General features: G+C 40.0%; 1 protein-coding gene across 1 annotated transcript in view; it reads right to left on the bottom strand.

The window, feature by feature from the left end:
* The window catches only part of TAFA3 (TAFA chemokine like family member 3), a 408,856-nt gene that overhangs the window by 46,172 nt on the left and 347,368 nt on the right, over positions 1-15,316 (bottom strand). Inside the window, exons 3-4 of the mRNA XM_075853849.1 lie at positions 14,879-15,028; positions 8,382-8,506 (exon numbers count right to left, since the gene is read on the bottom strand). Coding sequence (XP_075709964.1) covers positions 8,382-8,506; positions 14,879-15,028 — 275 coding nt within the window. The remainder of the gene's footprint in view (positions 1-8,381; positions 8,507-14,878; positions 15,029-15,316) is intronic.

Genomic DNA, 15,316 nt, shown 5'->3' with positions numbered 1-15,316 from the left:
TTTTTCTGCATTTTGGTGCATTTGTTGTCTTTGAAATAAATAAAAAAAGCTGAAATTTTTCAAATGGTCTCAATTGAAAAACATCCTACTGTGTTCAGGCTGGACTGGGAGGAGGTAACCATTCAAAAAGAACTGAGAGTTCAAACGTTCTTCCAGGTTAGGGAAAATGTTATAGCTATCTTACCCGCTCGTATTCAGACAAATCAAAGTACACTTAAAATACACCACCTGGTATCTTAAACGTGATGTAGGTGGTGACCCACCCATCTAAACCACCTTACCAACAGGATAGCGATATTATCCACAGTGGCCATGGACTCTCGGACCACCCCTTCTGTTTACCCCTCCACTCGACTCTTCCCTCTATGTTTAAATTAATTATCCGGGATGTGAATTTTTTTTAGTAGGGGCTGGAAAGGAAATAAATAACCATAAAGCAATACTTACTTATCCTTGCGCCGGCGCTGAGGCAGCCAATCAGAGGGCTCAGCGGGGCTCAGTGGTCATGTGTTTTATTTCTGGCATTATGCCAGAAATATGAATTGTCACCGCTGAGCCCTCTATTTGACTGAAGTGGTCATATGCTACGTGCATGTAAACAACTACCATTTATTTCATTTCCAGCCCTACTAAATTCACATCCCTGATAACCCCTTTAAGTTTGTATAGATATTTGAGATAGTACTTCTCTGTGTCACCTTGCTTTGACATTTTGGTACTTGCCTATTAATTGTCTCTCTGGTGTCTTGTTCTGTCGCTTGGGGCTCCTGTCACTGAAAAACATTCCTACAACTTAATGGTTGTGTGATAGATATGAGGCCGTACTATACTCTCTACAAAATCACAATGTGTAAATCGTTAAACGGTTTTATAGATGAGAACACATCTTATCAGACCCCGAAATGATTAATGCCCTGACTCCTTCAGAACCATTTTCTTCACAGTCTTATGAAATACTCATCATTGGTTCTACTCCACTCCAGAACCTGAGCCTTACACGACAAGACGGTGATTCTTGAAATTATTAACAAATTTGCAGTAACTTTATTTCTATATCTCGCGTTGTCTAGTTGTAATACAAGAAAAATTGTTTAATAAAAACAGTTTAAAAAAAAAATCCTTCCATTCCGTGCATACAGCTCCTATGCACACCTACTGTCTTTATGGTTACAGACTACAAATAAACCCTGTGTGTAGTCTGATCGTCCAGTCATGTGTCACTTCTTTTATCTCTGTCCCTTCTTCCTGCAGATAGTAGGGAGCAGACGGAAAGGAGCAACATATGATTGGAGGATCAAACTACACACATGAATTATACGTAGTCTGTACCATGGAGACACATCTATGTTTATGTAAATGTTCTTGTATGAATGTTTACCCAGCCTGAATTATTGGCTCATGGCTTTTGGTCTTTGTTTTGCCTTCCTCTGGATCAATAGTTGGACTCAAAGTTGATGGGCAATGTACTATGTGTCTATGTAATGTAAGGCTGCATAGAAGCTGAACAAACAAAATAGTATGTTATTTTCTAATTACATGTAAATGCAAGGTCGCTTAAAATTTTGTTTCAGGTGCATATATATATATATATATATACATATATATATATTTTTTTTTCCTCCATTTTATATATATATATATATATATATATATATATATATATATATATATATGTATATATATATATGTAAATACCTCCACATATTCAATAATTTATTTTGACACATTTCACATAAGAAAAAAAAACACATAGTTAGGCATTCTCCAGTTTCCAATGTTCTGTTTGTCTCCAGACACAGGTACGCATTCTTTCTTTTAGAAAGCAGATGGTGGTATTTCGAGAGTTATATACTATAAGGTACTGTTGGTCGGCAGGATGTCTAAATACCACAGTGTCCTTTTTCATAACTAGTTCACAGCTATTTTCATTCTGCACACTATAAATAACTGTCTGCTCCTAGCTGACTCTTACACAGGTGCTTGTGTCCATACTCCATGTTATATAGCTCTCTAAAGATCACAGATCTCCTTTTAATATAAACCTTTCCAATCTGACAATTTGTTGCCTCACGGTTACGTTAACCCTCTTAAAAACAGAATATCTCCATGCTGCACTGCCATACAGAGAATCTACTAAGACATTTAACACGGTCATTAGCTATAAATGCTGATGAAATATATCTCAAGTATAATAAAACAAACAGATATGTTTAGTAAAAAGATATTTTTATAATATAGAGTAACCATTTAGTATAGCATGTCAGATAGATCTACTAGATTAGGGGTCTCAAACTCGGCCGGGTAAGTGGGCCACATATAGAAAAAATGGGAACTTGATGGGCCGCATTACTTTCAAATTTGGTACAATGCAAAATTATTTTTAATCAATTAGTTATTTGAACTAATATAACACTATATTACTATGATAATACCACTAGGTTTAAAATTTGAGATATTTCTCCACGTGCTTATTTCAGCAATCCAGTTTTCCAGTTTAAGTGTCACTACATGCAGTGCGGCGGCTCAGTTGGCAGTGTTTGGCAGACACACATGTCAAGATTGGGCAGCCCCTTTTTAGATAGTGCCACAGTGTCATCTGTGGATGCTGCCATAGTGCCCTCTGTGGATGCTGCCTCAGTGCCCTCTGTAGATGCTGCCACAATGCCCTCTGTAGATGCTTCCACAGAGTCCTCTGTAGATGCTGCCACAGAGTCCTCTGTAGATGCTGCCACAGTGACTTCTGCAGATAATGCCACAGTGCCCTCTGTAGATAATGCCACAGTGCCCTCTGTAAATAATGCCACAGTGCTCTCTGTAGATAATGCCACATTGCCCTCTGTAGGTAATGCAACACACCCCTAGATAATGCCACAGTGTCCTCTGTACATGTCAGAGGCTTCCCCAGAGTCCCAGATCAGAGCCTATACTAGCGCTCTGCCCGAGACGCCAGCTCTGGGGAAGCCCCAGACATTGCTGTCCATATGTGGACAGCGATGTCAGAAGATTCCACAGAGTCCTGGAGCAGAGCCTATACTAGCACTCTGACCGGGACTCTGACTCTGGGGAAGCCCCAGACATCGTGTGTCCATACATGGACATCGATATCAGGGAATTCCACAGAGTCCCGGAGCAGAGACGATGCTAGCGCTTTGCCCGGGACTCCGTTCTGGGGAAGACCCTGACACACTGACCATATATGGACAGCGATGTCAGGGAATTCCACAGAGTCCCGGAGCAAAGCCGATACTAGCGCTTTGCCCGGGACTCCGCTCTGGGGAAGACCCTGACACACTGTCCATATATGGACTGCGATGTCAGGGAATTCCACAGAGTCCCGGAGCAGAGCCGATACTAGCACCCTGCCCGGGACTCCGCTCTGGGGAAGATCCTGACACACTGTCCATATATGGACTGCGATGTCAGGGAATTCCACAGAGTCCCGGAGCAGAGTCGATATTAGCGCTCTACCCGGGACTCCGCTCTGGGGAAGACTCTGACACACTGTCCATATATGGACAGCAATGTCAGGGAATTCCACAGAGTCCCGGAGCAGAGCCTATACTAGCGCTCTGCACGGGACTCCGGCTCTGTGGAAGCCCCAGACATCGTTGTCCATATGTGGACAGCGATGTCAGGGAATTCCAGAGTCCCGGAGCAGAGTCTGTACTAGCGGCTCTGTGTCTTGCGGGCCGCAGATGACAGCCCCAGGGGCCACATGCGGTCTTAAGAGATTAGTAAAAAGGGATCTGTTTTTTACTAGAAATAGTGTCACTATTGTCCGTGGGCTATGTCTGGTATTGCAACTTCAAGTGAGTGAGGCTGAGCTGCAATATCTTGCATAGCCATTAGACAAGAGTGTTGCTGTTCTGTAAAAAAAAATGCTGATCTTTTCTACTAGTTTCATAAATCCCCTCTAAAGGAGTGCTCTCATTTAGGCTATGACTTTCCATATACCATCTCTATGAATCAGGGCGGACAGCCGCTAACAAGCAGCAGCTCTTGTACTGGTGGACCTGACCTGTCGATGTATTGCATTGACGGATTTCACTGTAGTGGGCTCTGTGGAGGAAATGAGCAGCAAAAATATGAACAGTAAAACTCAACTTAAATGAGCAGCAAAAAAATTAGCAGTAAACTCAACTTAAAGGGGTTGTCTGCTATGAGACAAACTCTTTAAAATGATTAAATAATAACTAATTTTATGAGGTGAACATACTTTAAACATCACCCTACATTTAAAAGGTCCCCTGCTTTTCCAGTTTTTTGTATTCCAAACAGTAAAATTTTACATAACATGTATAAGGTTCTGAACAATTGTTGGCTTACTCACTGACTAGTAGCACATAATGATGGAAAGTACCTAAGGACAATATAAAATAATCTATTTTTCGATTGAAAATACAAAGATTGTGAGGGTCAGCAATAGAGATGAGTGAATCGATTCTACACAAATTTAATTCAGTCCGAATTTCCCAAAAGTTTAGGATTTGGTGAAATCTGAAACTTTTGAGGTTTGTTGTGCAACAATTCTGGCTGCCATTTTACATATTAGAAAAAAGGACCACATGACCCAGGACTCTCTTCCCCATAATGCCTTGCTGGCAGCCTTCCCGAAATGCACTGTGGTTATCCTTCCCTCTAACACAACCAATCATGAGGGGTATTGGTGGATGACATTACTGATGTTGGCTTGACATTAAATAGCATGAAAGAAGTTGGATACTGTCCTACAAGACATCAGAGAGTCAGACATGAGTTTACAGGGCAAACGGGGCACTTGCGATTTGTGGCAAATTGATTCAGACCAAATCAGATGGGCGATTTGATTGAATCACTCACAAAACAAATTTATTGAACTTTTCTAATCTCTTGTCAGTAAATTCACATGGCTACATGGGCAAATAGATGTCGAAGAGTTGAGTTTGTGAACACAATAAAATTGAGTTAATCATTTTGCAAAACTCACTCTAATATCAGCAAATCAGCACAAAATAAACATTCATAGAGCAAATCAGCTCTGCTACACCTGTATGTGAGGTAAGTCCCTGATATGGTTCAATACAAGCAATTTTACAAAGAAAAGGTATGTTTACATCTATTTGGTTTAGGATCTGTTGTTGTGATTCATTGTTTTGGATCAAAACACACTTTTTTTATGTCATCTTTCTTGGCATCATTGTATTTCAATTGTCTTCTGTTTTCTTTTCAGCAACAGAAACATATGATGTATGTAAGAAAACAACTTAATAGAGACATGTTTCAATACGATAAATTTGTATATATATTACAAGTTTTCTCTTCCCTGTACTCCCAGCTTGCATATAGACAATAGGGAGACTAGGCTACCCATTATTGTACTCAGTAGGCGTTTTAGCACTATGCTTATCAAAACTTTATAATCTAGCTTGTAGATTGGTTTATACATGCTATAGGTGGGCAAACCCCTTTAAGGGAGAAACAAAAATAAAGAATTTTGAATTCAAAATAATAATCTTAAAGGGTTGTCCAGTCCCTAAAAATTTATGACCTACACACAGGATAGGCCACCATTGTTTAATCGGTCGGGGTCCGACTCCCGGGACCTCCACCGATCAGCATTTTTTTGAACGGGCCGCAGCGCTCGTACGAGCCCTGCTTCACCTTTATTCCTTATCTGCTCATACTGTGAATGGCTGACACACTTGTAGCAGCGGTTTACAGTATTATAGCCTTCTCCCATTCACTTCAATGGGAGAAGACTGTAAAACTGTGAGCCACCACTACAAGTGTGTCGGCGATTCACAGTATGAGCAGATAAGGAAGGAATGAAGGGGTAGCAGGGCTCATACGAATGTTGCGGCCCTTTCAAAACATCTGATTGACGGGGGTCTCGGGAGTCGGACTCTGACCGTTCACATATTGATGGCCTATCCTGAGGATAGACCATTAATTGCTAGGAACTGGACAACCCCTTTAATCTGAAAACTTGAAATCAAACATTTCATACCGAATTATTTTTTTCATTGTGTATATTTATACTTACTGTTGCAATTTAGAAACAGCAAGCTTAAAGGGGTTGTTCACTGGTATACCGGTCATCGGTATATTATCACTGCGGGTCTGACTCACGGACCCCGCACCCATCAGCTGCTCTAGTGCCCTGCTAGCACCGGATGTTATGGCACAGTATGTAATGTACGGAGTCGGAAGAAATTGGCTCCGTACATTGCATAGCGGCCGTGCTGCAGAACTGTAGCTCTGTTCCTGATCACTTGAATAGTAGCAGTACGGCAGCTCGGCCGCTATTCCATGACTGGAGCCAACTGCTTCCAACATGGACGTCTGGTGCCCGGAGACAGCTTTAACCTTACGGGGTCAGGGTGTCTGACCCCCACAGATCATGTACTGATGACCTATCCGAAGGATAGTTCATCAGCTGTCCGGTAGTGGACAACCTCCTTAACACTTGATGTTTGCAATTTCTCTCTATAGTGCATTAAAGGGAACCTGTCACTAGATTTTAGGACACTTAACCACAAGCATGTCATTACTGGGATTTAGCGTCCTAAACATGCCCCTATCAATACTGTCCATTTTAGCATTTTGTCTAAAAAGAAGTTGTAATACCGCATGCATTCTATGTTCATTACCAGAGAAGAGTCCTGAGATGAGTCCAGGTGTACTAGCCTCAGCTTCATCTGACCACTGAGCATGTGCAAGATTGTGTTGGTCTCATCTCAAGACACTTTTCTGGTAATTTAGATATATAAAACGGGCAGTTTTGAGAGGGGCATGTTTAGGGCACTAATCTCTGCAGTACAATGACATCCTGGTGGCTTAGTGCCCTAACAACAGGTTCCCATTAAGGATATGTTGGCATATAAAGCAACATATTATTAAAGTGGTTGTCTATGGATTATAAAAGGGTTTATCTTTATTTCCAGACTTTTGTCTGTGGGTTGTGTCTACTATGAGGCTGATCTGCAATACCAAACACAGGCAATGGACAAGAAATGCGCTGTTTCTGGAAAAAAACACTGTGGAAGACCTTTTTCTGTTTGAGAACAATACCTCTAATGTTATTTGACAATTGAAATTCGACAATTTAGTATGACTCACCTCCACCTAAGCAATGTACATATCAGCAAACACTGGCTCGTTTTACAATAGGTCCATCTTAAAGTTAATTCACAGAATACAGACTGTGAGGGTATGTTCACACGGCCTATTTACGGACGTAATTCGGGCGTTTTTGCCCCGAAATACGTCCGAAAATAGCGCCTCAATAGTGCTGACAAACATCTGCCCATTGAAAGCAATGGGCAGACGTTTGTCTGTTCACACGAGGCGTATTTTACGCGCCACTGTCAAAAGACGGCGCGTAAATAGACGCCCGCGTTAAAGAAGTGACCTGTCACTTCTTTGGCCGTAATTGGAGCCGTTATTCATTGACTCCAATGAATAGCAGCGCCAATTACGCCCGTAATTAACGCGGCGTTCAAGCGCCTGCACATGCCGTTACGGCTGATATTACGGGGATGTTTTCAGGCTGAAACATCCCCGTAATTTCAGCCGTAACGGACGCCCTCGTGTGAACATACCCTTATTGTAAAGGATCTGCCAGGCACAGCTTCTGTATCAACGCCCAAAGGTAATCAGTCTGCACCTGCTTCTATGTCTGTGAGATTGACTCCATCTTCCACCACTCAGGATGGCAGGCTTAGGAGTGGGAGAGCCTATCACGGCCTGGCCAGACGGAGCTAGCTCCTGCCCTCTGTCTATTTATACCTGCCTTTCCTGTTCCTCCTTGCTTGTGATTCTTCTTGTTTGGTTTCCTGGCCCTGCTGTAGCTTCTTGATCTATTTGACACTGCTTCATATTGACCCTGGCTTTCTGACTACTCTCCTGCTCTGCGTTTGGTACCTCGTACACTCCTGGTTTGACTCGGCTTGTTCACTACTCTCCTGCTCTGCGTTTGGTACCTCGTACACTCCTGGTTTGACTCGGCTCGTTCACCACTCTTGTTGCTCACGGTGTTGCCGTGGGCAACTTCCCCATTTCCCTTAGCTCTGTGTACCCTTGTCTGTTTGTCTGTTGTGCACTTATTGAGCGTAGGGACCGTCGCCCAGTTTTACCCCGTCGCCTAGGGCGGGTCGTTGCAAGTAGGCAGGGACTGAGTGGCGGGTAGATTAGGGCTCACTTTTCTGTTTCCCTACCCCTATCATTATAGTTATAAGTACTAATGCTTTCATGGTTAAAGGGAGTTATCCCAATAATAGCATTATATCAGAGAATTGCTGTTTATTTTATTGAGATCCCTTTATGTATTAATTAAAGTTATTACTTATCTTTAAGATAGTAATGAGACAGCTGCATTAACATATCCATTCACATAGCCTCACCTTTGTTGTTTTGACTTTGTTCCCAGTACTACAACTCCATCCTGTCAAGTCTGGTAGAACTTTGCAGTCTTCTCCGTCTAAACATGGCTGCATTTGACACCACCATTTTTGGATAACTATAGAAGCTGAACAAACAGATAGTAGTCAGTTATCAATGGTATCAAGAAAAGTCTTAGTAGTGTAACAAATCTTAGTGATTTAACTTTTTCAGGATATTTTAGCCACCATAGTTGTATTTTTGAGTTATTCGCAAAAAGTCAGGCGATTCAAGATACAAAGTTAAATAAGTTTTCTTCTACTTTTACTAAGTAACAGATGCAACACCTACACATAGGGAATGACACAGAAACACTCAGCTGTGAGAGGAGGCAGTGAGGTGAGCGTAGGAGTGAACAAAGTGTTGGACCCCTCACTGTCTCATGCTGCACCTGAAAATGAGGGAACTACAAACCCAGCAACAAACATGTTATTTAAATAACTGAATTAAAAGATTATAGTTTATACAGTCCTTAGTATTACTGTGTACTCTTTGTTGTAGAAGACCACATTGAAACTTTATAGCCATGTTGTGACATTTCTAATTTAACTGCTGAATGAAATTCCCTGTACATGTACAGTGAAAGTCGGAGGAGGAAATATGGAGCGAGCTCATAGGCTGTATTACAGTTGACACATTGCTCTAAAAGCCAGGATCAGAGTGATCCTGGCATCTAAGCTATTAGACATGGGGGGCCCCATCAGTCACCCCATTGTCTCCTCCCACGATGCAATTGCAGGGTGCCGATATTCAATTCCCCTAGTGGGACAAAAAAAAAATTTAATAAGTAACATTTTTACAAATGCACAAAAAAATATTAAAAGTTAAAAAAAAAAACCTTTTACCATTTTTCCTCTAAAGTTCTGTCAATTATTTAAAAAAAATAAACATAATTGAATTTCAGTAAAATTCCAAACTATTCATATATATTCATACTATTCATATGTAAAAAACAAGCCCGTCGACATAGAAATAAAAAAGTTATGGGTTTCAGAATATGGCAGCGCAAAACATAAAAAGAACTATATAAATTTGCTATCGGTGTATTTGTGTTGATCCACAGAATAAAGTTAAAATTACATTTTTACCACAGGTGAACGCCATTAAAATGGAACCTAAAAAACAATGGAACAATTGCTATGTTTTTCCTATTCTACCCCGCAAAATGATTTTTAAAAGTTGCTCAGTACATTATATGATACATTAAGTGGAACTATTAAAAACTACAATTCATCCCGCAAAAGTACAACTCTCGTACATTTATGTTAATGGTAAAAAAAAGTTATGGCTCTTGAAAAGCGGGAAATAAAATTGAACATTAAAAATATTTGAATTGCTGTAGCGACAAGGATTTGAAGCTTGAACCACATGACTGCATTCATAGGTTATTAGTCAACATTCTCTTACACATACCTCTCATTTATGGTTCAGTGTGGAAAAATCATCTTTTTCATGCATTTCTTTACTATTGAATAGTTAATTTACACACCACCATAAAAATTATCTGAACAAAGAATCTTTTAAAATCCAAATTGCATCAAATCATGAAATAATATACAAGTTCATATTCAATATACAGATAGGAACCAGAGAGACACTTTTTGAAGCAATATCTTAAATGCATTAATTCAAATCTACGGTATTTATCAATTCCAAAAAAGAACAAAAAAACATTTAAAGGCTATGTACACCTTTGAAAGGATTTATTTTTCTAAAAATTAATCAATGTTTTATGTGTTTTTAAACAACATTTAAATTGACTTTTATTTTTTTTTTAAAAACTGTTTACTTTTTAATACACAGGTTCTATGTATCCTGCATACATAGAAACGGTATCGTTCTGTCTAAGCCACATCCGTCAGTTCAGCTGAACTGACGACTCGACTGAGATCAAGTACTGCGTGTTTCTGACACAAAGGATCCAGATAATAACAATCACATATTGTTATGAACTTAGATGTTTTCGTTATTAGCTGGATCCTACGTGTAAGAGACGTGCAGGACCAGCTTTTAGCCGAGCCCTCAGTCCAGCTGAACTAACGGACACTGCTAAGACGGAACAATATAGCTTCTATGCATACAGGAATGGATACATAGAAGCTGTATGTTAAAAACTAAATAACATTTTTAATAAAAGTCAATTTAAAAGTTGTTTTAAAACACATAAAGCATTGATTTATTAAACTAAATTCCTTTCATAGGTGTACATAGCATTTAAAGATTAAGGAGAAACAAAGGGATTTTGACCAAAAGTAGGAACTGTCCCTTTAGAAGAGGGGCACTTGGGAAGTATGGTATTACATACACATAGAGAGTTATGCTTTGCAGTAGCGCATATACTGTCTGAATATAGCCCCATTCTTGTTCAAGAAAATATAGGCATAAATCAATCAAAACTAGAAATATGTTATTAAAATAAAATTACAATATATATATGAGGCAGAGCCAAGTTTGTTATTTTAGGATTTTTGTTCTGGTGCTCCATGATAACTCTCTGAGCTAAGCCAGGACCTACAACGGCACATAAAACCACTAACAACACATATAAGTGTCACATGGCATTGTTACAAATGACAAACATAGCTTAGCTACAGTAACAAACTAAGCCCTTCTTCATCTGCAAGCAAACTTTTTAGTTTAAAAAGGACTAAAAAAATGGAATACCTAAATATGAACAAGCATGTGGATATTGTTTGAGGTGTGAATTTATTTTGCGGTCTGGTCTGTGGTCTGAATTAAATTAAAGGTCTGAATTTATTTAGGAGGTCTGGTCTGGGTCTGAACTAGGGATCTGATTTAATTTAACGTCTGATTAACCCCTTGGGGATGCAGCCTGATGTGGCACAGCTGACTTTTTCAAATCTGACATGTGTTACTTCATGTGGTAATATCTTTGGAATATTTTTACCAAGTGAGTTTAAAACTGTTTTCTCCTGGCATATTGTACTTTATGTTAGTGAAAAAAATTGGTCGATAAATTTTATATTTATGTGTGAAAAACACCAAAATGTTGAGAAAATTTGCAAAAATGTGAATATTTATAAAGTTAAATGTATCTGCTTGTAAAATAAACAAAATAGTTACTAGTTAACATTTACCAAATGTCTAGTTTCTTTTTTTATAATTTTTTTAAATGTCCTTTTGTTTTTCTAGGCCATTACAAGGCTTAGAACTTTAGAAGCAATTTCTCACAATTTTTCAAGAAAATTAGAAAAGGCTATTTTTTTCAGGGACCAGTTCAGTTCTGAAGTGGCTTTGAGGGCTTTATATATTAGAAGGTCTCCATCAATCACCCCATTTTAAAATCTGCACCCCTCAAAGTATTCAAAACAGCAATCAGGAAGTTTCTTAACCCTTTTTTGATCACTTTTATTATCTTTTTTGACAAGCAAAGTGACCAAAAACCATCAATTCTGACAATGTTTTTTATTATTTTCTTTTACAATGTTCACCATGGGCTATGACAATTTTACTTTATTCTGCGGGTCGATACATATTCTGAGACCCATAATTTTTTTATTTTTCAGTCAAAAAAAGCTGTGTAAGGCCCCATGCACACGACAGTAAAACATCTTCCATATTTGCCGACCATAATTACGGTCCGCAATTACGGACCCATTTACTTCTATTGTCCATGGACACCTTTCCGTATATTTACGGGAAGGTGTCCATGCCGTAGAAAGTTGCCGCAAATGATAAGACATGTCCTATCTTTTGCTTTTTACGGACCGAATGGGAGCACGGGCTGAAAATGCGGATGGCTGTCCGCGGCCGTCGACGGCTGTTCGTGCCCACAATCACGGGCAGTTAAGAGGCCTAAGAGCTTGTTTTTTGTAGGACGGGTTGTAGTTTATATTGGTATTATTTTGGGGTACATGCGACTTTTTGATCATATTTTATTCTGTTTTTTATTTAGGGTTGTTAACCAAAAAATAGCGATTCTGGCATTGTTTTTTAATTATTTCTTTTGTAGTGTTCACCAAGCAGGAAAAATAACATTATAGTTTTATAGTTTGGGTGGTTACGAACGCAGTGATACCAAAATATGTGTACGTTTTCATTTTTCTCCTATAATGAAAGACATATTATAGGAAAAAAAAAGCAGTACTTGTTATTTTAACTTATAACTTTTATTTTTACACTTTTATAAAACATTTTTATAAACTTTTTTTTTGTCCCACTAGGGGACTAGGAGACCTGCAGCACTGATCGCCGCTATAATACATTACACTGCCTACGTAATGAAATGTATTATAACTGTCATTGTGACGCTGACAGTCACTCTGACAGGAAGCCTATGAGGACCAGCCCTTGGCTGGTCCTCATAGGCTTCCATACCTGGCAGACTTGAAGGCCATTGTCTGGCCTCCGGTTGCCATGACAACCATTGACAACCCCCGCGATTGCATCAAATACATGTCATTAGAATTTTTGGGGGACAAAACAAAGCTGCTTATATAGGTTTGTTTCATTATGCAAATTAACTTTCGATTTTGGCAATTCCTGGCATCCTCTGCATCCTCCCACGGCAGCCTACAGACTCAAAACATGAGATTTTACTAGTTATCGCGAGTTCTTGCGTTCTGTATAAGGGTATGTACATATGTAGCGCAAACATTGCAGAACTTACGACCGGATTTGACCGTATGAAATGCCAGTCTTAATAAATCTGCTCCGAAGTTTTTAATGTGAATGAGAACAACGTCTGAATGAATGAGCTCATTATTGCTTTCAGTTTTAGAGAAATAGATTAGAGACCTGAGTCACATCATTTTATAATCAAAGCATGTTTAAATAAAGACCAAATAAATAATGAATTAACCAAACCTCCTTATTAATCAACAGCATTTTGAGTTTGCTTGTTTTTATATGTCATTTTGCCAGCAAATCAAAATATTCTTATATACAGAAACAAGAGAAAAAAAACAGGGTCCGTACATCCAATTTTTACAATGATTTATTGCTGCCAAGCAAAAATATAAAAGATGAACATAAAGTTCTTAAGAAACATTTTGTTCAAATTGTATAAGCCCACTTGCTACTTTATGGTGACCTCTTTAAAGAGAACCTTTCACCTGCCCATACATGTGTAGCTGAGTGCAGCATGTAATGGGCAGGGCTGCACAAACCCAGGGGCACTTTAAATTAAAAAAAAATTCTACCCTCCTCCGTTATTTCGATATCGGTGCCGTTATATTTGGTGCCCGATATTTAAATAACCCCCTGAACTGTCAATGGGGTGTGTGATGGCAAGGGGGCGTGTTACTATGGCTGTGACACCGTCCAATCAGTTACGGACTGTGTTACAGCAAGACCTGGAGAGAGGAGAGCATGTGCGTCTCACTCTTCAGCTGTCAAGATCAGTCTTCTGCCGAACTGGCAAGGGGGTGTGTCACTGCTACGGACAGTGTTAGAGCTGGAGAGAGACACGCCCCCTTGCCAGTTCGGCAAAGGGCAAGACTGATCTATCGCAAGAGCTCTCCTCTCTCCAGCTCTTCTACTATCCATAGCAGTGACACGCCTCCTTGACAATTCGGCAGAAGACTGATCTTGACAGCTGAAGAGTGAGAGCGTACGCGCACGCACATGCTCTACTCTCTCCAGGTCTTGCTGTAAGGCTGTCTGTATCTGATTGGACAGTGTCACAGCCATAGTAACATGCCCCCTTGCCATAACACGCCCCATTGACAGTTCAGGGGGTTATTTAAATATCAGGTACCAAATATAATGGCACCGATATCGAAATAATGGAGGAGGGTAGAAAAAAATGTAAAGTGCCCCAGGGTTTGTGCAGCCCTGCCCATTACATGCTGCACTTAGCTGCACATGTATGGGCAGATGAAAGGCTTTCTTTAAAGTGGGTTCCTTTCTTTATTAGGTTCAACCAATGCCGCAATACAACCTGCAGGGGGAGCAACCCAGCGGCCAAGAGCACCCACACTTTCTGGCTAAGCCACATTGGCTTTGAACCACATCCCACTATAGACACAGCACCAAAGCAACAGAGACCCACCACAAAGCACAACAACCAAGTGTCCAGATCAAAAAAGCTCACCTTACCATGTTGTCTCAGTAGTGAAACTGAGAGCAGATAAGTAGAAACCCTTATGTAGTCTCCTAAAGGTAAAAACTAAGCTGGGTCAAATTAATGGAGGCTTGTCCTGTCAGCAAGGTTTGGGCTTTTGGGGTATTCCCCTTGCAGGTGCTGCGCTGCAGCGGCGGTGGTCACAATACGGTCCAGCACCAAGGTTAAGCATGGTGACATACATTAGAGAGGTCACCTGGAAATGTCAAGTGGTCTTATACAGTTTGAGCAAAATGTTTACTAAGAACCAAATTCTGCTGAAATAGACCACTGTAAATTTGTGGATATGTTGACCACGTCTTATTTTCGCTGTGTTTTGTGGATTGATATATATTCCCATTATATAAAGATACAATTCTAAAAGGTGGGGCTTACCATCTACACATGAGGGAGCTGCTCTTGTAGTCCCTGCGACTTGTCCAGGAAAACATGAGCATTTTACTGTCTGCGACCGTTCCTCAATCTTGTTCTTATTGCAGCATCTGTGAGCAGCAATCACCTCACAAGTGCCGGGTTCCACATGAACTGCAGAGAGAAGAAACAAGGAATACTCAGTAGGATGGCATTGCTTGCATTGCTACATAAAACAGTGTACATTTTCCAATCTATACTATGACAGAAGGTATTATTGGAGTCCAGCATCTGGGTCCTCAATCACTAGAATATGGGGCTTTTATAATTCTTCCTAACATTGTGCCCCTTCAGCTAATAGCATAGAGATTTTTACTTCTATTATGTTATGCTGCCAGGCTCTTCATTGCATATAATGGAGGTCCTTACAGCATGACTCGGAGAGTTGAAAAGGCATGGTGC

Source organism: Rhinoderma darwinii, chromosome 2, assembly GCF_050947455.1.
Source record: "Rhinoderma darwinii isolate aRhiDar2 chromosome 2, aRhiDar2.hap1, whole genome shotgun sequence".
Taxonomy (NCBI): Eukaryota; Metazoa; Chordata; class Amphibia; order Anura; family Rhinodermatidae; genus Rhinoderma; species Rhinoderma darwinii.
This window is presented reverse-complemented; position numbering and strand designations above follow the sequence as displayed.